Genomic DNA, 23,713 nt, shown 5'->3' on the forward strand with positions numbered 1-23,713 from the left:
AAATACAGTGAAAAATTTGTAAACTGCAAGTTAGAACAATACCTAGGTATATAATATTACAAAATCTCACTCACACTCACAATGACACCCACACACACAGTGGAGATAATTCTTACCTAGAACGTGAACGAGACCTGGAGCGTGATCGTGAGGAGGAACGTGAGTGGGACCTGCGTGACCGACGAGAGTTGTAGTCGTTGATGAGCCGGATACGCCTGCCGTGGAGCTCCTTACCATCCAGTTTCTCCAGGGCTCCCTTCATGTCAGCATAGGTGGCAAATTCCACAACCCTGGGGTGGGAAAGGGCAAGGAAGGGAGGATTAATATCTAATCTTCAAAGTTGTATGTATTTCCTACACTTGAATATTTGTCATGCATGTCAATAATTTTCTGGTGTGGTTTTCTGCCTGTAATTGTAAACTGATCTGAATGAACACAGTGACTCCCTATGATATAATCGTGGCAAAGGTTTCAACTTACTACTTTCCCAAATGGTATATTCTAAGTATTAACCCCTTCAATCCGGATGACATGATTATCACGTCATGAAAAAATTTGGCATGAAGGGCAAGTGGTGTGAACATGCTGTTGTGAGCGTTCTGGCTGAAGGCTGGGCTGAGATGAAAGACTCGCCATGAGTGCACAAAGCTCTTGGAGGGGGATTAGACTCATCTGCTGTTTAGAACTGGAAGAGCACCGGATCCAGGGAGGACGCCATTCCCTTGCTCAGTGTCCCATTCCAGGTTGCTGTGACTGGCAGCACAGATTGTGTAACAGAAAAAAAAAAAAAAAAAAAAAAAAAAAAAAAACACAAACAACAAAATCTTACTTATTGATATTATTCTTGCACTGGCTTATAGACAACCAAGAAAGATGATATGCAGTCTGTGCAAGGAAAACAGTCTATTACCATCTGGATACAACAAATCAAATGACAAATATGGACATTGGAAAATGGCAAAAAAGCTAAAAAATGTGCAAAGGGGAGGCTTACTGTCTTGTCACCATACACGAGTGTTCGTGTGCGCCCAGCCCACAAGCCGTGCACCCTGGCCGAGTGGCCGCCCATGTAAACCTAATGGCTGTATTTTGGGCCATGTGATTGCCGAGAAGCACCCAGATCCAAGGGGTTAAAACGGCATTTCAATAAAAGTTCCTTATACAACCACACCAAATCCAATCTGGAACGTTACCATGAACAAGATTGAATTTTTGAAACTTGTAAATTAAAATTCATTATCAAGGAAACAATAACTAAATAAATAAAATGAACTTAAAACAAGAAATTATAAAAATCTTCTCAAGTAAAAAAAAAAAAAAAAAAAAGGACCAAAGGCATATAATCAAATCAACAGCACTCTTACACACAAACAAGTAAATAATCACATGAAAAATATAAATAGAAACCAGCACCGTCACTCACTCACCCTTCATTTCTGCGATGTTTGTGTGCATCCGCATACGTGACTTCCCCGGCCTGTCGCATGAAGTCTTTAAGGTCCTGTCGACATAATGACTCCATTAAACTCCCACTCGATAATTTTGTTTTCATTTCTTTCTATCAATACATCCTTGAATGAAATGATGCATAACAGTGTATGAAATTCATAATAGTGATTATAACAGGAGTAAACAAAATGAAAATTCAAGAAACTAGAAAGAGAAGTACAAACAATTAAACTGGTAATGCTGAAGAAAAAAATAATTGCAAAAGGGAAAAGTAATACTTATATATATATATATATATATATATATATATATATATATATATATATATATATATACACATATATATGTATATATATATATATATATATATATTATATATATATATATATATATATTTATATATATATATATATATATATATCATATACTACTAGAAAGAAAAATTAGTAATTTAGAAATAAATATCTATAGTGAAATATAAGAAATTTAAACATTAGTATATCAGAATAGAAAGAAAAAGAAAGAGAAAAAACAGAAATAAATGGAACCTTCACACAAACAGCAATTACATCTGAATTTTTAAAATTTATACAGTGAAGATTATGAAGCAAATTCAAGAGGGAAAAGTTGGCTGGACTCTTGCAAAAAAAAAAAAAAAAAAGTGATCAATTTTCTATGGGGAGTTGCAAAAGTGAGCAATCTAGTTGTTGTTTTTTTCTAATGTTTGTTCATTTTTATTTATTTTCTTAATAAATAAAATGGCCATTACATTTAGACTAGTGAGCATTTCTAAATGCTCAATTTTGACCTACTTATGCTCCTGAAATAAAAGAAAAGAATAAAGAAACTACAAAGAAAAATTATCATATATATGAAGAAGACATACATATATCAATATATATGTAATAGAAAGAGCACCAGAGAAGAAAAATCATTTGAATGTGATGATAATGAGCAAAAGATGACTCTTTTTTTTCACCAATCAATACTGGACTGACATTAGAAGAAGAAGAAAAAGATGTTTGTTTTCAAAGAATTTCCACAATCTAGAAAATGCTACAAACATTAAAAGGCCAATTCAGTGCAGTGTTCCGATGGGTATTAGGCACCCTGATTTACCTGTCCTGGTTTTGGGGCAATCAGTAACTCAAGGGAAATGCGGAGTCGCGACTCAACCTCACGAGGTCTTGCCTGCCCCCACGAGCGCGAGGCCGACCTCCGTCAGCATCAGGCCAACATCTCTGTCAGCATCTCTGCCAGCAACTCGGAGCCCCCATGAGCTAAGGGGGCCAGCACCTGCACCACCTTCACCATCATCATCACCTTCATAATCACCATCATCATCATCATCCCTATGCTGCGACTGAGCCCTGGTGGAGGGATGGGGGACGGGAAAGGAGAGGAGTGGGGTGAAGGGAGGGGAGGTGGGGAGGAGGATGGAGAGGACGGTATCCCTCCCCCCCACACAAACCCAGGCATCCCCCCTCCACCAAAGCCATGGACGTCACTGAGACGATGCGCAGAGCGGTTACAACGGCCCATACCCAGTCCGTGCAGGAAGAGGTCCCTCATCATCATCATCATCATCATCATCCTCCAGATTCTTATCCTCATCATCACCATCACCATCATCATCATCATCGTCAAGGAACAACCCTCATTTTGCGTGGCCAGGCAACGAAAGGCTGGTGGGCTCACGGCTGGCACGAGTGTTCGCTCGTTCGCTCTCCCACACGCTCACAGGACGGTCCTGGGGTCTGTTCGAGGCTCTTTCCGAGGGTCAGTCCGGTGGGCACGACACAGCTCGTCCTTCCTTCCTCCCTCCTCATTCCTCAAGCTACGACTTCACGTTCACGCTCTCTCTCTCTTACGTTGTCTTAAAAAAGACATTTTTTAATGATTAAGCAGCATCTTTATAGGGCTATCTTATTGTCTTTTTATATATTTGTATATATGTTTGTTTGTTTTTAAAGTCAGCCCAACTGATGCAAACCCACTGGCTGCAAACTTTTTGTTTTTGACCTTATTTTTTTTTCTGAATGACAACATATAGAGCAAAGCTACTAAATCCTTTTCCTAAATATCTCAAGATTTTAATTCTGTTTCAGTCTATATTTTCTTTACTTTATCCCTACATCCAACCCATGATTCTTGAACTATGGAAGTAATGGTAAAAAAAAATAAAAAAAAAAAAGATAAAGGTCACGAAAACATGATTATTTTAATTTCTATCATTATATTCCTTATCATCTCTCTTTTTCTCTCTAACATAAACTATACATATATTTATGACCCTAAATATATGACCATAACATAAACACATGCAAATTATGAAGAAAAATATGAGTTGACAAAATAAAACAAGTTTCTAACTATAAAACAAAAATTGTGCATATACAGATAAATCAACAAAAACAAAAATATAAATTAAAAAAATTATGCTCATATAAGTCATCCTACACATCATAAAGTAATCATGATTTCTTGACAAAATGAGAGAGGCAGAAAAATAAAAAATGATAATAATAATAAAACCAAGAAAAAATGCTTAATCAAGTATAGAAAAAACTGAAAACTTAGAATTCAAGAAAAAAAATTAACAGCAAATACCAAGAAAAACCTTAAAGTGATTGAAAAAGGGGTTCTGTATCCTCTCCCACAATATAGTAATTCACCTCCACTCAAAAGTTTGCAGCCATTCCAAAAAATACAAATAAAAATAGGAAAGAAAACACTCAATAACAATAATGATCATGACAACAACAATAACAATAAACATCACAAAATAAATAAATAAAAAAAAATCACCAAAAAGATGAAACCTACCTGACCATGCCAATGCAAGAACACCTGTACCGTACACCTGCTCTCCCCACAAAGCCAAAGGCACAAAGTTGAATGCAAAGGCATAAAGGAACTGGGCAGCAGTGAGAGGCAGTTTCCTGAGTGGCACAGTCCTCTGAGGCTGATTTCTCTCTCTCTCTTTTTTTATTTCTCATTTTCATACTCTCTCTCTCTCTCTCTCTCTCTCTCTCTCTCTCTCTCTCTCTCTGTCTCTCCTCTTTCTTTCTCTTTCATTCATTTCTACTTTTTCCTCTGTCTGTCAATCTTTCCTTTATCATCTCAGTCTCTTTTTCTCTCTCTCTCTCTCTCTCTCTCTCTCACCCTTGACATGCTACCCAATCCTGCCACCAACTCACCTGCCAGGACACTCGGCTCGGACAGGTTCTCAACGACTAGCCTGTAGTCTGTTCGTGTCGGCAGCCCATACCTGCAAAGGAGTAAAAGTTTTACAGAGGTGAAAGAGAATGAGGGTGATGACCAATAAACAGATAATAAACTAAAACGAGATTGAAATTATTACACTTTGTTCAAATCAAAAAATGTGGTGAAATTAGGAAAACCATATTATAAATTACCAAATAAAGGAAAACTACACATACAAAAAGTTTTAATTCATGATAAATGATCTTAATATGTTAATAATTACAAACACAACATCTCCAATTCTCTTTATATGTAATACGACGTTTCTTACACAATTCACTAACTATTTTAACTACTGACATTAAGGAACACATAATAATCAGGGAACTATAAACTAACCTTAACCTTATAAATGGGAAAGATTTCCTCAATAAAAGAATTAATAACATTGAGAGAATGACTAATATAGACAATACATAAACTAAGCATTTCCTTCTTTTTCCACCATTAATCAGGAAGACCTTTAATCTATCAACCCTGACCTCTTTTCCTGCTACTTATCTGCTGCCATTCATAAACCAATTCTTCTCCTTGAAAAGAAGAAGAAGAGGAAGAAGAAGCAGTGGAGGAGGAAGTAGAAGAAGTAAAAGAAATAGATGTATTACCCTTGAGGAAGTTGATGGCCCACCGTAGCAAAAGAGAGAAAAGGAACAGATGCTTCCTGAACCAGTAAGTCCTCCAGCCCATACTTCCAATGTATGGTGGTTGGCCTGACTGATCTGTCCCAAAAGGCACTCCAACCCACCACTATGACACCTACAGTGGTATTACTGTATTGAAAGGGTTAAGAGATGGTGTAAATGATCTCCCCTATAACAGGTACTGAAGCAGTAACCAATCACAAGAAATCAGCTAAGCATCATAGGGAAAAATTCATTCATATGTGACTGTAAAATGCCCTATTGAAATTGACTCTTTCTTGGTCTCTAAGATAACCCAAACTAATTTAATATTCACAAAAACACCAAAATGAGAAAATGAAAGTCCTGTAAATTACCCTATTGCAGACCCTATTCAATCCTAGGCTCAACCTTACATTTCCCTAGTATCAACAATCAAACTTTGTGTAACTTATGCAATTATCTCAGGAGCTATAATTTTATTAATTCCTTAAATCACTATTTATATCACTGATGACATCTCTTGTGTGAACTCTTTCTTCAAAAGCAATCTTCATTTCTGTCTAAAAATTGCTCCTTAAATTCACCTCCTGCAGGTTTATATACGTTTACATCATGCACGCACATACAAAAATGCACTTGCGCACATGCACACACACACACACACACACACACACACACACACACACACACACACACACATACACACACACACACACACACACACAAAGAGTGTACACATGTGTACATGTGCATCTGTGTGAGCACACACAAACACACTTTTTTTCTTTTCTTTCCTTCTCAAATCTTTTAGGAGGAGGGGGGGGGAGTGAATCTCCGATATCAAATACATTCTTCAAGGCCAACCAATATATACTATATATGAACAATGAACAAATGAATAAATATTTAATTCACAACTTGTATACAGTTTTGACATTTCTCAGATACGAGCATCACAGTTTTTGTTTAATGCGCAACTGCTACCTGCAAACATAAATGCCAGACTTCATGCAATTTACCCTCATGTATGTATGTATGCATGTATTTATGTATGTGTGTAAAACTTAGGACAAAGAAAAGGATAAAAATTACAAGTGTCAACAACAAAGTAACAAAGAAAAGTACTTACAGTAGCTGCTTATCATAATGAGCTTCATTATCATCATAATAATTAGTATTATCTTCTAATCTAATTACTATCAAATCCTGTGCTGCATTTTATATTATCCTCTAGCATGATCTATTATGCTGAAATCTTGACTGATCAACTCACTACATACAAAAGAAACAACTTTACCTTCCAATAAATATCTTTCTTTCGTGTAGTGGGCTTTTCTGCCATCTATGTCTATAAATCCTCACCATCATCAAAATAAAGACAGAAAGAAAGAAAAAAACATTAACATTATATGACTAGAAACTACAGTAAGTAATCTCCCTCTTTATAACCTGAATTGCTGCGGTCTGTTTTGGTGCTGCCCACCCCCGCCACCGCCACCACGCGGCCATCGCACCCGGGGGGATGCGCGCGCCTTCTCCACCATCACTCTGAAACACATGCGAGTCAACAACCCCCGCTGCTCAGGGAGAGAGGGAAAAAGAGAGAAAGAGAATGACAGAGAGCAAAAAAGAAAGGAAGAAAAAGAGGGTCTGAGAGAGAGATTGGGAGAGAGAAAAGGAAGCTACATTGGAAGTATTGATAACATGAGAGAAGGAAAAAATGGGAAAGAGAAGAGGGCAGGATAGAAAAGGAGGAGAATGAGGAACACAACTGGAAAAGAGATGACTGAAGGGAGAAGTTGATGAGTAAGAAAAGGGGAATGGGGGTAGAGTGGGGAAAAAAAATAGGAATAAGAAATGAGAATGAGACATAAAGGAAGGGCAGTGAGTGAGACTCCCACCTGGATTTTTTTTTTATATTAGAAAAAAAAAAGGGGGGACTGAGGAAAGGACACTTAAACTTTACTAGGTAGGAAGTGAGTGGAAGACCAAGGGGTGGGAGAGGAGGGGAAGTGGGGGAAGTCGGACCGTAGCTCCAAACTACCTCTTGGTCACGCCCTGAGAAGGGCAACCACAGGCACACAAAGGCTGAGTGGTCCGATATCCATCCCTACAACCCAAATTCCTTTACACCTTCCCCATGCGCCCTCTCTCCCTCTCCCAACCAAGAGGTCCTACAAGAAAGGTCCACACTGCAGCCCTTACTTTTCCATCCATGGAGCGCGAGTCCTGCGGGAAAATGTGCCCGTATAGAAGCTGCCCCCGCCTGCTGACCTGGTCCCGCGGGCAAACTCCACCAGGACCCTGCAAAGCAAGACAAAGTCCCGGCTCAGACGAGGGCTCCCCAACGTCTCTCCTGCACGCCGGGAACTCCTTCCTTCTTCCTCCTTCCCCTGGCGTCTGAGCCGCCTAGACATTATTCACAACAAGGCATGCAGGGTGGAGAAGAGGCTCTAGATTACATCATGCACAAATGAGAGGGAGATAAAAAGAATGACTATATGAGATGAAGCATAGGAGAGAGAAAGAGAGGAAAGGGACTTAGGAATGTGTAACCTAGATATCAATGTATTTAAGTTTTTGGAATATTTGGTTGAGTAATCTAAAAGATGAGATTGTTGATGTTTAGTCTATTTATAAATATTTATTATACAATATAACAAATACAAATAACTTCAGTTTTACTACCCATTAAACACAAGTAGCTTATCTGTAGTGGCTCCCTTTTCGATAAGAATAATTAATAATAATTAACAGTGATGAAGCAATTCAATGAACTTTTAAATCATAACCTATAAATCAGCAAGTGAGAAAACTGTGAACAATATCAGACTAATAACACCATAACAGATACTTAAAAACAAATAACAAAGTACATTGTGTGCATAACATCGCTCACCAAACGCTTGGTCCCACAAGACACTAACCTCTCCCCCATCAGGTCTTTACCGTTCATCTCATATACTGCATCATCAGCATCCCTGTAGTCGTCAAATTCCTGTGATGGGAAAAAATGGAATCTTTTAGTCGTTTATATATTCTAAGATGTCACTGCACACTTTTATTCTTACTGGTTTTGTATTCTAAACTCCAATATTCTACAGCATACTAATTAATGGCTCATGACAGAGAGGGAATAAAAAAAATAAATAAATATCAAGGCACAAAATGATAATGAGAGTAGATATTATTAAGCTACAAAATGCAACACTACCTCTTCTTTATTTATTTATATATCATTATGCAGAAACAATGAAACATCAATAACCAGTATTCTCCTGTAACAGATCACATGCCATATCAGTAAAATATAAAAGCAAGCAAAAGCCCCCTCAGTTGACTCTATCAGCTGCTACAGTCTTTGGGGGAACATGCCACAAATGCAACTTACCACAAAGGCAAAGCCATTCTTGATGACAATATCCCTGAGCCGCCCGAAACCCCTGAAGAATCTCTCTAGATCCCTCTCGCCCACACGGTAGCTCAGGCCTCCCACATACACACGTGTGCCAACCATCCTGGCAAGAGAAAACTTTAATTTGAATTTTCGTACATCACTGATGTCTCAACTTTCATATATATACATGTGTATATATGTGTGTGTGTATATATATATATATATATATATATATATATATATATATATATATATATATATGTGTGTGTGTGTGTGTGTGTAAATATGTATATGTATACACACACACACACACACACATATATACTGGAGCTATCTTTCACAACTGAAATGAGTGCAAACTTGAAAATGTGTAATATTAGAAGAGATAGAATAAAAAAAAATATATATATATAAAAATGTGAAATTAACAATCCTATCTATTCCACTACTTGTACAAAAAGAACCCTTTAAAAACAGCATTAACCCATTCGCCCCGGATTTATGTTCTGTCCCCTGGAGTTTTTTGTGAATGTTGTTAGTTTTTTGTGAATGTTGTTACTTACAGATAGCTCCACATGTGCTCAGCTGGCAAGGAGTCTGTCAGTAGCTCTTGTGACTGATACTGATTTCCCCATTTTGAATTGGCAGGAAAATGTGTCTTTCTTTTTAATACAGTTAACATTGATAATGTTATTATTGTTATTGATATGAATGATTATTAAATTGTTATTAAAAGCTCAATAACTTTTAAGACAATGAAATAATGCAAAAGACCCCTTCGAAAAGTGGAGAAAAAGGGTAAACAGGTAAGATATGTAGGACTAATAACTGGGTCCTTGGTAACTAAGCAATTGTAGAGCCATCTATGTATAATTACAAAAAATAAACTTATATTACATTGGACATGGCACGTATTCTTGCCATACGGGGCGATTGGGTTAAAGAACAAAGTTTTAAAGGGCTGTCTCTTATTTGATGATAATCTATCAGGGAGACCTCCAATATATATTTTGCAAAAACATAAGAGAAGTTTAGCAGCCTTTGTTTGGGTGATCACTTGTCACTGCAAGGATCGGATTATTCCCATTCAATTGCAGACACATGGACTCATGTAGTGTGTGTCATTTTATTTTCTTTATATTGTTTACTTTCCTGCATTTCTGCCTGCTCCTGTGTAATGAGCACAAGGTATGTGAAGTTAGAACAACCCAAAAATTCATCTAGAAACCACTGTGTATATCTCACTTGGTCTTTATGCATATGTATTACTTATGTATACCTCAGTTCTTGTCTTTAGCTATGTAAGATAAAAGTACTTAGTAATTTTTTTAGAAAGATGATACTTTATTTTATTAGTTTTACAAAGTCTATGTATTTCTATAATATATTTTTTTACTAAGATTAGGAAATTGTAAAATATAATAGTCTACCCTACAAAGTATATTTTTTTTTTGTTACCCCACCACACATTCTCTTTAATTAAAGGGTACACTGTTATATTTCAATGGTACTGTTACATTAAGGTTGTCTAATTGATATTTTAATAAAAAAAACAATATGTACTATTTTTGTTATTGGAAAGATTCATTTAAGTATGAAAATTATGCATGTATAGATTAAGAAGAACAATATGTTTGTACTATATGTGACCTGAGTAGACTTTAAATTTTGAAGTATATACAGTAATGAAACCTGATACTATAGCTATAATCATAGAGAGAGAGAGAGAGAGAGAGAGAGAGAGAGAGAGAGAGAGAGAGAGAGAGAGAGAGAGAGAGAGAGAGAGAGAGAGAGAGAGAGAGAGAGAGAGAGAGAGAGAGAGAGAGAGAGAGAGAGAGAGAGAGAGAGAGAGAGAGAGAGAGAGAGAGAGAGAGAGAGAGAGAGAGAAGAGAAGAGAAGAGAAGAGTGCCATACAACAACCTGAAAGTGTTTTAGATTATCGTGAAATATCCAAGCTCGAGGCTGGGACATGGCACTTGATCACCATCCCGATGTGTCTCTCTTATCATTATTAAGAATTTAAAACCCATTCAAAGAGAATGGGTTAATAATTAAAAAAAAAAAAAAAAAAAAAATCTGGTTTATTTGGATTTGCTGAAGTTTGGATTTATTGTCTCTGGTGCTGTGAACAAGAATGAAAGAAAATACCATCTATGGGAGCCCAGGAAATTGATGAAGAAAAGGAAAGAAGATATCTGAGAAGAACTAGTGTAAAGAGTGACAGGTTGGAATATTTGGACATTTTGGTAAATGAATGTTTATTTTATTGTAAAAGTGTAATGATTTATGACTCAATATGTCAACTAAAATTTGTAAGCTCATTAAGTGTTTTGATATTACCCCTTCTCTCAGTTACCTCTAAGGCTGAAGTTAGATCATAAATAACCTGTTTGACTATTCTTCTTTTATAGTGTGGGTTCTAAAGATAACTTTTGGAGAAACCACACATTGGTAATAACAGATACTGCCCCTCTGGATAAAGTCTTGAGTGGTTCCCAGAGCAAAGAGAAGTAATAGGATCTTTGCCAAGGAGCATAGAAAGGGGTGGGCACTACACCTGTCTTGGACAATTACCTTTCAACTGATTACCTTATTGGTTATTCCCAAAAGTTTTACAATATAAAAAAAGTAGCAAATATCAGCAGGAACATAAAATCTCAAAAAAAAAAAAAAGTAATGACCCTCAAACTGAATCTTGTATCAATTAATTAACTGATAGTATTACTGGTATCATCAATTAATTAATGTTTCAACAGAAGTGCATGTTATCATTTTAATAGCAAGTTGTATATATCATTTACCACAATATGACTATCTGAACCAAGGATGCTGTTAGAAAGAATACATAAAACAACTTTATTATAATAAAAATGATAATCTGAGTATACGCCACGTGTATGTTTTCAATCCTAATCAAACTAATTAAGTTTTGTGACAATCATCAAATAATGAAACAAAGCTTTATCTTGTTGATTAGAGGATGTCTGTTGGCCTTTGGCCTTTGTCTGAGCATAGACCACAGATGTGCAATTGCTCAGTCCTGGAAATTTATGGAAATTCTTTACAGTGAGACACTCCTGCCAGAGACCAAGTCCCCAATTCCATGTTACAAAATTTCATCGACAATTTAAGTTGCCATGACTCAGTGTGCTCTTTGGGCATTGCCTGAGGGGAAGGTTGATGGGGTTCGATCCCCCCAACACTCCCTGAGAAACACTGTCTTGCCTTTGGTGTACACAACAAGATAGAGCTGGAACTTGAGAGCACTGAGTGGACTTAGGCTGTGAGTGGCACTTCCCGTGATCTTTTTATGTCTGTACGTGATTTTTTATTCTGACAACTGTCCTCTACTAGAATATCATCTTCAAACTGTCCTAGCTTGGTGTGTCCATACCGTAAAGATTAACCATATTTACCATTGGCCATCTCTCTAAATATTCTAGTTATTGTACTGTACATTTAATAAGCTAAGAACTTTCCCATGCACACCGGAATTCATCAGATACCTGTAGTGCATGGCAAAATAATGTCAACCTTTGGAATTCATTATAAGAGCTCTTCTACACATTAAAGCAGTAAAAATTATGCAAATTTCAGCTGTAGTGGGAAAACACCCATCAAAATTCCGCGCGGCACACAACCCCACACTAGAAATTCTACCAAGAGTAAAATGACAAAACCAAGCGGAACAAACTCCCAGTCTGGCCGGAATTATTCGTTAAAGAGACAGTTGGTGGCGCGATGTCCCTGCCTGGTTTGGGGTCGAGGCCTTCAAAGGAGCGATTCTACCTCTTTTATAATTCATTTAGGCAAAAGAAAGTGGCCTGAGGAATTGTCTAGATATATTCAAGATTCCGTGTAAAATAATATCGATGGTATGTCTCCATGGAATAAATATCGTGAGTGCGGTAACGAAATAACAATTCTAAAATAAAGAAAAAAAAACATCAATACAAAAAACAACGCAACAATAACAATAACACTAACTCCTTAAAATACATCAAAACAACAATAATCACAGGATACAGAATTAATAACGTAAGTCAACACAAAACAGGAATAAAAAAATATATTCATAATAACATGACCAAAACAGGAAAGAAAAAAAAAATTCGCTTAAATAACATCCCTCAAATTGCCGCTCCGAGTGCAGACGAAATCCAATATTTCCCTTAAACACCCCTTAAAATCGGTTCCTTTTAAGTGCCACTCGAGGGGCGAGTTCTCCGACGACGGCAGATAATTACCTGAGGCGGAAGGAACTCCTCGAGAAGAAAAAAAAAACGACAAAAAGCTTAAAAAAGACGGAAGGAGGAGCGAGTGTGAGTGTGTTGAGGCCGATGTCCCGACTCGTTTTTGTAAGGCCGAGTTTTTAGGACAGGTTTAAGTGCGTTTTTAAGGGTTTAGGGGAAGAGGGTGGAACGTACGCCAGACAAGAATAATTTAGATTATATCAGAGATTATTTTGCAAGGGTTAGAATATCGAGACGAAGTTCAGTAAGAATACGCGAAGGATTTTTCATAATCTCGGGTCTGCATCCGGATTCAAAGGCGTCCGGCGGAGATAAGAGCCCGCAAGTCCCTCCGTTGCCAAAGCGATTTTAGCCGAATCTGTCTTCCGAAACCACAAAACCCACATAAAACCTCCAAAATAACAAAACGTAAGCTATAAGACATCTCAAAGTGCCAAAGCCGACAGAAAACAAGCCTCGGAAGCTCCTTAAATAGGCTGAAAGGCGGCGACGCGGCGGGGGCAGCGAGATGCAAAATGGCGTCGCACATGATGATGGCGAATAAAGATTTTCTTTTCTTTGCCTTAAGACCTCGGCGTGCTTGGCGGGCCTGGCTCCTGACCACTCCTGCGGCTCCTGCGGCTCTTAGGGATTCGGCGCACTGCCCAAGGTGGAATAGGACCGAAGTTTTGTGCAAACACCTGGATGGAAATAAGGGATTTTTCAAAATATTATTTACCTTTCTGAGTAAGAGATTTATTTTCCTACCATGAGGAGGGAGGGCAAGTACGGTGTTCTTTCTCTCGCCTGTCTTAGGCCTTCCTTCTCCTGAGGATGTCAATGGGGACGAGCCTTGCCTTTTTAATTCTTATTTGAATTATTCTTCACAGGCTTTTTAATGCAATATAAACCCAGGCCTTTTGACCTTCCTCTCGGCCTCCCAATTATCGCTCGCTTCTGTTGCTCCTCGTTCGTTACTCGTTTCCCTATTAGTTCTCTCTCTCTGGTCTCACTCATGGCCTTCCCCAGTTACTCATATTAACTCATTTATTGGCCATTTCTCCTCTTACTCTTTACTCTTCCAGTTCACTTAGTTCTCTTTCTCTCTCTGTCTTTCTCTTTTCTCTCTCTCTCTGTCTCTTTCTCTCATGGCTTATGATGCAAAAACATGAGGTTGTAGTTGGGGAAGAACTCTTCGCGCGAATATAGGGCTTTGAATGCCGCCTTTCCTTGCGAATTGTTAAAGTTTGCGAAGAGACGTAAACGGATGAGCTCTGACCCCAAGCGAGAGGCCGGGCGGGTCGCAGTCAGAGGGGGAATGTGGCCCTCCGCCCCCACGCGCTCCGGCAAAGGCAAACAGACGTCCTCCCTGGATCGTGGGCAGAAAATAAAGCTCGGAACGGTTGATGATGAACCTTGATGCAGGTGGAATGGGTGGAGTGGAGGAGGGAGGGTGGAGGGCAAGGTCCACGAAGTCCCTTGTGACCGAGACTCGACTAAGGTCTGCAGACGTTAGCCCTTGAAGGACGCGCACTCGGGCGAGAAAGCAGGGTAGATTCTTCTGCTATGCCCGGAGGATGCCATGATGTTTCCACGTGTAGATTAGCTATCATAGCCTTTATTAAGGATCTCTGGGTTAATTTAGATTATTTAGCATAGCTTTGATTAGTGATCAAAGAGTTAGATTTTACCCTATCCTCGTGCGTTCCTATTTTATTTAGAAATTGCCGACAAATCTTGAGTTTTTTTTAACATTAATATTCAATTTGCATTATTTTGTAATTTCTTGTCTGTTTTGGAGTTGTGGAAGAGAGAGGAAAAGAGAGAGGAGCAGCTTACGCCATTTTAATTAGCCTATATAAATATGCGATTACATGAAGATAGTATATCATTTTTACGCATATGAATATCTATTATGACACCCAATTCAGTAAACATTTTTATGTATCATAATGAAAAATCATACAATGAATTAAGGCTTATATATATATATATACACATTTTTTGAATTTAGAAAAGGGAGAAAGGAAACGCGACCATCTAATAATTAAAAATCGAGTGTCAGTTCCGCAAGAGCTTTTCTTGATTTGCTGAAGATCCTAAAGGTGGATGGAAAAGATTCTCAAAGGTCTGAAAGAGGGATAGAAAAGGAAACCGTCAGTAACTCTAGGATGGAGAAAACAAGTCCCGAAGACCAAAATATTGTTGAAAGCCCAAGAGCTAGATAAAGATAATTTACATATATATATAAAAGTGGATAAGAAAATTTGTCGTACAATTCTTTTGTGTGTACGTGTCATAAATATACTATAAAAGTGAGAAATAATGGTTAATAAATTATTGGAAACCTTTGAAGACGGGATATCTTTTGTTGAAAACTCAGGTGATTCAAAAAATTTGCAAAAAATCTGAATGATAGACCTGTGCCATCGGCTGCTATCCAGTTGTAGATTATGGTAAACAGTTGGGTTGTTCTATTTAGTTTTCACATTGGTTAGGAAATCTGTATTATCAGTTCATCAAATTATCTAGTATATATAAATCTTATGAATTAATGGCAGTGGCATTCTTGATGGGATATTTACCACATAATTTTATTTGCTGAGTTATTATATCTTAATCAGTTTACTCTTGCTGTAATCTGTCACATGCACAAACACCAAAAAAAAAAAAAAAAAAAAAAAAAAAAAAAAAAAAACATACAGTATGCAGTGGCATAGTGTCACGTAGTTGCCGTGACTTGTGGACCTTTGGCACTCTGGCAAAAACTAACAAATCTCTACCATGGAAATTCAAGGAAGAAAGAATTTGTACTGATTCCCCATTTGATACTGAATGTGCTAGGGAAACTTACAGGCTCTGGCTTTGTTAGAATATTCATAGAGGAGGGTTGATAGCCTTTGCCAGAGTGCCAGCTAACGTCGAACATGGTGTAGCCTACTTGTAAGATGAGGCTACCTTATATGTCACCTGTTTCATATGTTTCTCTCCTTCATTTATTACCATATTCTCATTAGTTTAATTCTCATGTATTCAAATCAACATATTTAATTTTATCTATTGTTGTTTTCTTAATTAGTTTAATTCCCGTGGATTATAACATGACTAGATACCAATAACAACCCAAGTTTTAAGTATACATTATTTTTGTTTCAGTAAAGTGAAATTAATTTTTGATTCATAAACTTATTCCACATTTAAGTATGCAGTAATCTTACTCAAACAGAAATGTGAAACTTTTTATTAGGCAAATAATTTTAAAATCATATTATTTTGAACATCATTATCATAATCATATCTAAAAGAAAATAAGTATAGAAAATTCTTAACAAATTATTCAAATGCCAAAGGCTACAATGGTAATAGAAATATTGGAGAGTATATTTGATTACTAGAAAATTATTGATTAGCTCTATGTTTTAATTATCCACATTTGATTAAGTACGACGAGGTTGATGTAAATCAGAGTAGCGCGCACACATGCGCGCACACACACACACACACACACACACACACACACACACACACACACACACACACACACACACACACACACACACACACACACACACACACACGCACACACACAAACACACACATTTTAGATGTTATGAATATTAATTTTCCAAATTGATATATCACAAATGCAAATTTGTGATATATCAATTTGGGAAATTAATATTAATTCATGTTAGTGGACTTTTGATAATATCAGTATCGATATAAACAAACATTTACTTTATTATTGTTATTATTATTGTTATTATTATTATTATTGTTATTATTATTGTTATTATTATTATTATTGTTATTATTATTATTATTGTTATTATTATTATTATTATTATTATTATTATTATTATTATTATTATTATTATTATTGTTGACATTATAATTTTTGCTCTTATTATTATTGGTTTTTTTATGGTCATTATCATTGTTGTTGTTATTATTATTATTATTGTTATTGTTATTGTTATTTTTATTTTTGTTATTATTATTATTATTATTTGTATTTGTATTTGTATTATTGTTATTGTTATCATTATTATTATCATTATTATTACTGTTATATTTATTATGATGATAAAGATAAAACTATTCATAATGATAGTAATGATAATGATTAATGATCACTGAAACAGATATTTACTATTTATCAGTGCTCATAATTTTGCAGTAGTCTAAATGAAATATAACATTTGCATGTCAGTTGAATGGTAGATCTGTAATGATTAAATATTTTGATTGCTTAGGAAATATTTTGAAGTTGTATACATTTTCTTGTTTGTTTGTTTGATCATCTTTACTTATGTATTTGAATATGCATATATATTAACATTTATATTTTTAGCAATAGATGCTGATGTATCAATATGTTTTTAAATTCAATTTGGATATTATTGAAATGAAAATATTTTCTCTTGAAGTAAAGATAAGAACACATAGAATATAGAAGTGTGAATTATACAATGGTAACCTTCTTTCAGTAAGTATCAGAGAAGATTAGTAATAATAGACAAGTTCGGACAAATGTGATATGTGAGTGCGTTAAGATAATAGCTGCCACAAGATTGATAGATTAGGTTTAATGACTGGAATAAATAAGAATAATATCGCAGGGTAATGAAATATATTTAAAGATGCATCTATTATTATTATTATTATTTGTTTATTTATTTTTTTATTTAATTTTTTTATTCACTTTTTAAAAATGTGAATTGGGTACATATTAAAGAAGTAGATATTTAAGAAAAAAAGAAAAAAAAATTGCCTATTTGAAAAAGAAGAGGGAGCTCTGTTCTAGAGATGTCTCTTTATCTAAAAATTCGAGAAAAACTAGAAGAATCATTGATGTTAAAGGTGCCATTTTCTTCCCTGGTAGAAAGGGCAGAAAGAACATGATTGGAAGGATTTATTTGTTTATTTATTTATTGCTTTTATTGCATTTGCTCTTTTGTATCCACTTTCTAAAAATGTGTATAGGCTACAAATTAAAGAGGCAGAGATTTATATATAAAAAAAGGCTTTATATACGTATTTGTAAAAGAGGAAGCTCTGTCTTAGAGATGTCTCTTTATTTAAAAGTACGAGAAAAACTAGTAGAATCATTAATCTCAAAGTTTTTTTTTTTTTTTTTTTCATGGAAGGAAGGGCAGAAAGAATAGGGATGATTGAAATTATATATTTATTTATTTGATATTATTATTATTTTTTCTTTTTTTTTAAATTAAGAATATACATTATTTCTGAAATAGAAAGTGTTTACTTATAAATCTGTCTTTAAGAGTTAATACCCCATTGTCAGTAAGCCTAGTTTTCTGTAGCAGTTATAACTTATAATCATTTTTTTTAAATTCTCCTCCTCATATTTAATTTTTTCTGTTTATTTCTCCTTTTTCTTCTTTCCTTTGTTTTATTTATTTTTAATTATGTTGAGCTCTTATTTTCCTTCGGTTGAAATTACCCTAATCGAATTAGCCATACTGAAAGTCCTTCCTATCAGTCACCACTTTCCCCTTCCAACTGATTTATTTCTCCTCTCCTTTTAGTTCCCTTTTCTCCCTGCAATCAACACCCCCTTTCCTCCCTCTTGTTATGTCCCCTTTTTCCTTCTTATCAGTTCCCTTAGCCCCTCCTATCAATGCCCATTTTTCTTTCTTTCTTTATTCATTTTCTTTTCCCCTCCTTCTCTTTTGAGTTCCCTTAAGTAAGTTCCTTTTTATTGCTTCTAATCAGTCCTCCCCTTATTTTCTTCAGTAATTTCCCATTTAGTGCCTCCAGTCATATTACTCTGTTCCCTGTAATCAGTTCTCCTATCTCCTTTAATCAGTTCCCTTTTAATTTGCAGTCTTCCCTTTAACCACTTTTTTTACTCCCTTTTCTGCTTACCATCTATTTCCTCTGATCGATTACTTTTGATTCTCCCCAATCGTTTTCCTCTCTTCCCCCAAGATATTCCCTCTGACCCTTTCCCTGTCTCTGTTGTAGGTCTTGAGCATGGAGGATGCAGAGTTTTCGAAGCCCCTGCACATCCAGCGTCTAGAACAGGCACTCAAGCTTGACCCATTTCTCAACTATGTGGAACAGGTCATCAACCAGCCTGTCAGGTGAGGCTCAGTTGTTAGTGGTAGTGGTGCAGTTGGAAAGATTTGTAGTTGATGTATGGCCTTCTCTCTAGGCTTTCCATTCGGTGTATAATCTGTATTAAGGTGTTTGTTGGAAGGAAGTGTATATGGTATATGGCCTTTTGGCATTATCATCTTTAGTTATATTACAGAACATATATTTATTTTATCTTATATAAGTTGAACACATATCAAGATTGGAGGCTATACCAAGTACTCTGATTTATAACCTTAAAGATATTTGAATAAGAAGAGAACATGTCTTAATACTGATTTTATTAACAGTGACGACACTGCATCAGAATCAGACGTAGAAGGAAGTATATCCTTGAAGAATGGCATATCGCGAACAAAAGATGGTAAGTTTATGGATGTATTGTATTTATTATAGCCTTGTATGTTGGAAAGGTTTAGTTAAGGAATTAAAGTTAGAAATGAATGGCAAGAGGACTGCGCAATTTTTCTTTTTTCCCTTTTACAAATGATGTGAATTATGTCAATAAAATAACTTGTCTTCTGGAAAACTTAATATGTGAGAGGATTTTTCTACATTTGTTGATATAATTTTCTTAATCTTATTCATTTGGAGATAATTTCTTTTAATAAGCCTCATTATAAGAGCTTCATCATAAGACTGTTTTCTTCCTTCGCACAGAGAGAGAAAATGACAAATCACACCTATACAACTTTTTGGGCGTTCGTCGCAAAAGACAATGGCTGAAGGACGTACTGGTGTCGTCGTCCTCATCCTCCTCTGAGACAGAGAATGACACAGATGATGAGGATGGCCCAGAGCTCACGCCTGCTGACCTGGAGAACATGCTCAGGGAACACCGCCTCCGCAAGCATCACCAGTCACACTTTTACCAGAATGAAGAGGTATGGGGTCCTTTGGCTTATAAAGAATTCACATGAACTATATGGTACTGGGATGTATTACTGAAGGTTGCACAATGATTAATCTTTTTATTCTGAAATACTTAATCTTCTTAAATTTCATATATGTTTTGTTATTGTTTCACTAGTCTTTTTTTTTTTTTTCATCTTCGATTGTGATTCCTTTTTTCCCCCTCTTACTCGGTTGATTAAATCCTTTTTCTCTCCTCAGAATCGAGGCTACCTATACTACAGTGCTGGCCTGCTCTCGCGTGTTGACAAATACCCAGAACACCAGCGGTTCATGGCTGGGTCAAGGAGAAAAAAGAACAAGGAGAAAAAGGAGAAAGAGAAGCTAAAAAAGAAGCTAAAGAAAGAAGAGGAGGAGGATGAACTTGATGCGGATGTAAGAGTTTTGTTAGATATATTTCTTTTTCTTAGGTATGCGCTAACAGAAATGGGCAAGAAGTCAGAGGGAAAAAAAGAGAAACAGATAGAATAAGAAAAAAAAAAAAATCAACTTGCTTTCTATATTTAGCCTACTTCATTTGATACACATAAGAAATATAGATAACTTTATTGCATCCTAAGCAAATTTTATGTAAATCATATTGAAATCTACCTTTCAGTAGACATAAGAAGTCAAGCTAGTATTGTAGCCAAGCTTATCTAGCCCAAGTCCTGGACAAATTGTAATTGAGGTAAACCTACTAATAGTTCTAAAAGCCATGTTTCACTTCTTACAGAAAAGGCTTGCTAGTGCACCTGATTTTTCTAATACTGATTACTTTAACAAAATCCAAATTTCAAAGGAATTTTCTCAAATTTTAACATAATGTAACCTAACAAGTCCACTTCTTATTATGGTTTAAAGGGACATTTTCCAGTTTATCATACCATAATTTATTGAGCCTGCATCATCACACAAATCAGAAATACATTCGTAAATTTACAAATGTAGATATAAATGAGCCAGTGAAATCAAGCTTAGGTTATACACTTCTCTGTACAATGTTAAGAATACCAGACAGATAATGATTTGGAATACCGCTTTCTCTCTGTTAATGTTGTGAGGGTATTTGTACCATTTATAATTATTTATACTGCATGACAGACATATGATTAAGGAAAATGGTGATTGAATCTGTGTATAAATAAAATACACAAAAAATATAGAAAAAGGAAATGTATTCCCCCCCTTAAAAGTAATGAAATAATAACAGCAAATTGATAAGCATGTGAAGTTGTAATTAGAATTTAAACAAGAAATCTAAGGAAAAAGAAAAGACTTCCATTTCTTTTTTTAATATAAGGACAGCAGTAATGGTTAATAATTAGTGATGATGTGAATAATGAAAGAGAAAGTCTAGTATCACCCATGCCAAAAAAAAAAGAGGGGGGGAGGACAGAAAAATGAATTACACTTTTTAAGTCTTGGTTCTCTTAGTTTGTCATCAGAGTAATGATAATAGATTCAGAAATGAACATGAAAAAGAGAGAGAAAGAATGAAAGTGTCCTTCATTCTGTCTTTTAAGAGTGATGATAGCAATGTAAATTATGTTGATAAATGCAGCCCATTGATAATAAATAAAAAAAAGAAGAAGAAAAAACACTATATCAATTATGATAATAGCAGAAACAACCCATAAACAAATAAGCGAATCCTTGTAAGAGAAAGAAAAAAAGCGGAAACACGCTGTAACGTCGGTCCGTTTTGTCTGTTCTCTCGATCTCTCATCAGAGCCCTCTTGCACAGAATGAGGACAGCTTGCACAGCTTCCCCGATGACGCTTCCGATGACCTCTCCATACCTGTGAAGGGACGAGGGAGGGGCAGCAAGAAGGATAAGAAGCCCAAGAAACTGGATGCGCAGGTTGGAAGAATTTTGTTGCAGTTGATAGTCCATTTTTTGCGGGTGTTTGTTGTTTGTAAGAGTAAAGGTGGTGTTTAAATTTTTTTTAGAGGTTATTAAACAAGTAGGAGGTCATATTATTTTGTGTTTTTTAGTAGAAAAAGAAGAGATAACATAGTAAATAAATATATATAAATAAATATTTATCACTGATAATCATGGTTATAATTTAGTAGTGAATAGATGTATGTTGTCAAAACTTTTGCTCATTTCGTGTAATGAATATTTAATTACTTCACAGCTTGCTCACCCCCTATTCATAGGAGGAGATTGTGACTGTGCAGCATGTACTTGTTTTGTTATTTCTTATGCTATAAATCATTGTGTTGAAGTTCTGTACACCACAGTCCTTTTCTCTCTAAAATTTTCCCTTTCACTTCATTTCCCCTTTGGTTGAATTGGCGGGCAAAACTTTTTTTTACTAATGCTTTGAATACCAATGGTGTTATTTTTATTATAGACATTATAATCTCTATTATTTTATAAACATTACTAACAGCAAAATAAGATAATGTAAAATACTTTTGTAAACCAAGGAAAAGGGTAAATGGGCAAGACAGGTAGTACTCATAATTGGCTCATTGGTGACTTAGTACAAGTGTAGCCATCTATGTGTAAAAATAATTAGTAAAGTAAACTCACAGTGTATGTACATTCCATGCCCGGTGGCATTAGGTTAAAATTATCCATTATCATATCATATTCATATCATTATCATCCAGCTCTTCATAAAAGTTTTTAGACTTACTTTCATTATATTTTCTCCCCAGGCCCTGACCATGCGCAGACACAAGTTATGGGTGCTGATGGCCAAAAAGGAGGTGGGCCGTTGCCAGAAATCCAAGGCCTCTTTCCGCAAGGAGGTACTCCAGAACTGCAAGCGCATGGCCACAGGGTGTATGCGTGTGTGTAGACAGAAGGCCTTACAGGTGAGGGGAATATACATTATTTATTTATTTTCTATTTATTTCTCACCCACAATAAATTAAGTTGCATTGGGTTCTGCTCTTTATTGATTTACCTAGATTTGGTAAGCTTTCTTGTTTAGTTTGTTATCATTGTCATTATCTTTTTTCAATAGTTATTTTATAAGACCATTACATTCCCTAGTTTTATCACAATATCTACCTTTCTAATTTTCTTCTTGCGTTTCTCAGAGCCAGAAAACGGTTAAAGACAAAGTGTGGATGCTGAAGCGACTCACAAGAACTATGCAAGGAGAATGGAAGAAGTTTGACCGCATCTTGAAGGAGCAGAACAGAAGAGCTGAGAGGGAGGCAGAGGAACAGCGCAAAATGGACAAGGAAATCCTGGAGGTGAGGGATTTGCGTTATTAGTGTTGCTTGCTGTTATGCGATTGATAGTTTTTATTATGGAAAGATTATTGATTTTCGTATGATTAGAATTTATAGTTGAAGATTAGTTTTATTATCTCACTCCTTCTCATGACAGGTAAAGAGACAACAACGCAAGGTCAACTTCCTCATCACACTGCCAGAGCTCTATGCTCACTTCATGAAGAACAAGATGGGCTCAGCTTCCATGGACGATGAGGACACGAGCAACATCCTCAAGCAGCTGGAGGACGATGGGCCCATGCCTTCTTCTTCCTCTATGGATGATTACGATTGGTGAGTTTTGTGTGTGTGTGTGTGTTTCTGCCTTTGCTGGTTTTGATAGACTAGTTATCATTCTGTTTGCTGGTTTATTCCAATTTAGTAGAACTTGTGATTTTCAAATTGTATTTTTGTTAGTAGTATGAATTATTTGTCATCAAAACTGGTTAGTTCAGTTCACCTCATGTGTATATAATGCTTTTAGTATAGCA

General features: G+C 35.9%; 2 protein-coding genes across 2 annotated transcripts in view; one reads left to right on the top strand and one right to left on the bottom strand.

Moving 5' to 3' along the window:
- LOC125032032 (serine/arginine-rich splicing factor 5-like) overlaps positions 1-13,112 on the bottom strand; it is a 15,187-nt gene extending 2,075 nt beyond the window's left edge. The window contains 9 exon segments of the mRNA XM_047622996.1: positions 117-290; positions 1,428-1,501; positions 4,650-4,667; positions 4,669-4,720; positions 6,789-6,887; positions 7,545-7,643; positions 8,267-8,337; positions 8,731-8,857; positions 12,984-13,112. Of these exon segments, the coding sequence (XP_047478952.1) occupies positions 117-290; positions 1,428-1,501; positions 4,650-4,667; positions 4,669-4,720; positions 6,789-6,887; positions 7,545-7,643; positions 8,267-8,337; positions 8,731-8,856 (713 nt within the window). The 5' untranslated portion in view covers position 8,857; positions 12,984-13,112.
- Positions 13,113-13,499: 387 nt separating this feature from the next.
- LOC125034738 (chromatin-remodeling ATPase INO80-like) overlaps positions 13,500-23,713 on the top strand; it is a 30,318-nt gene continuing 20,104 nt past the window's right edge. Inside the window, exons 1-9 of the mRNA XM_047626680.1 lie at positions 13,500-13,638; positions 18,960-19,078; positions 19,382-19,455; positions 19,752-19,975; positions 20,205-20,378; positions 21,730-21,846; positions 22,656-22,814; positions 23,043-23,201; positions 23,338-23,516. Of these exons, the coding sequence (XP_047482636.1) occupies positions 18,969-19,078; positions 19,382-19,455; positions 19,752-19,975; positions 20,205-20,378; positions 21,730-21,846; positions 22,656-22,814; positions 23,043-23,201; positions 23,338-23,516 (1,196 nt within the window). The 5' untranslated portion in view covers positions 13,500-13,638; positions 18,960-18,968. The remainder of the gene's footprint in view (positions 13,639-18,959; positions 19,079-19,381; positions 19,456-19,751; positions 19,976-20,204; positions 20,379-21,729; positions 21,847-22,655; positions 22,815-23,042; positions 23,202-23,337; positions 23,517-23,713) is intronic.

Source organism: Penaeus chinensis, chromosome 2 (genome assembly GCF_019202785.1).
Source record: "Penaeus chinensis breed Huanghai No. 1 chromosome 2, ASM1920278v2, whole genome shotgun sequence".
NCBI lineage: Eukaryota > Metazoa > Arthropoda > Malacostraca > Decapoda > Penaeidae > Penaeus > Penaeus chinensis.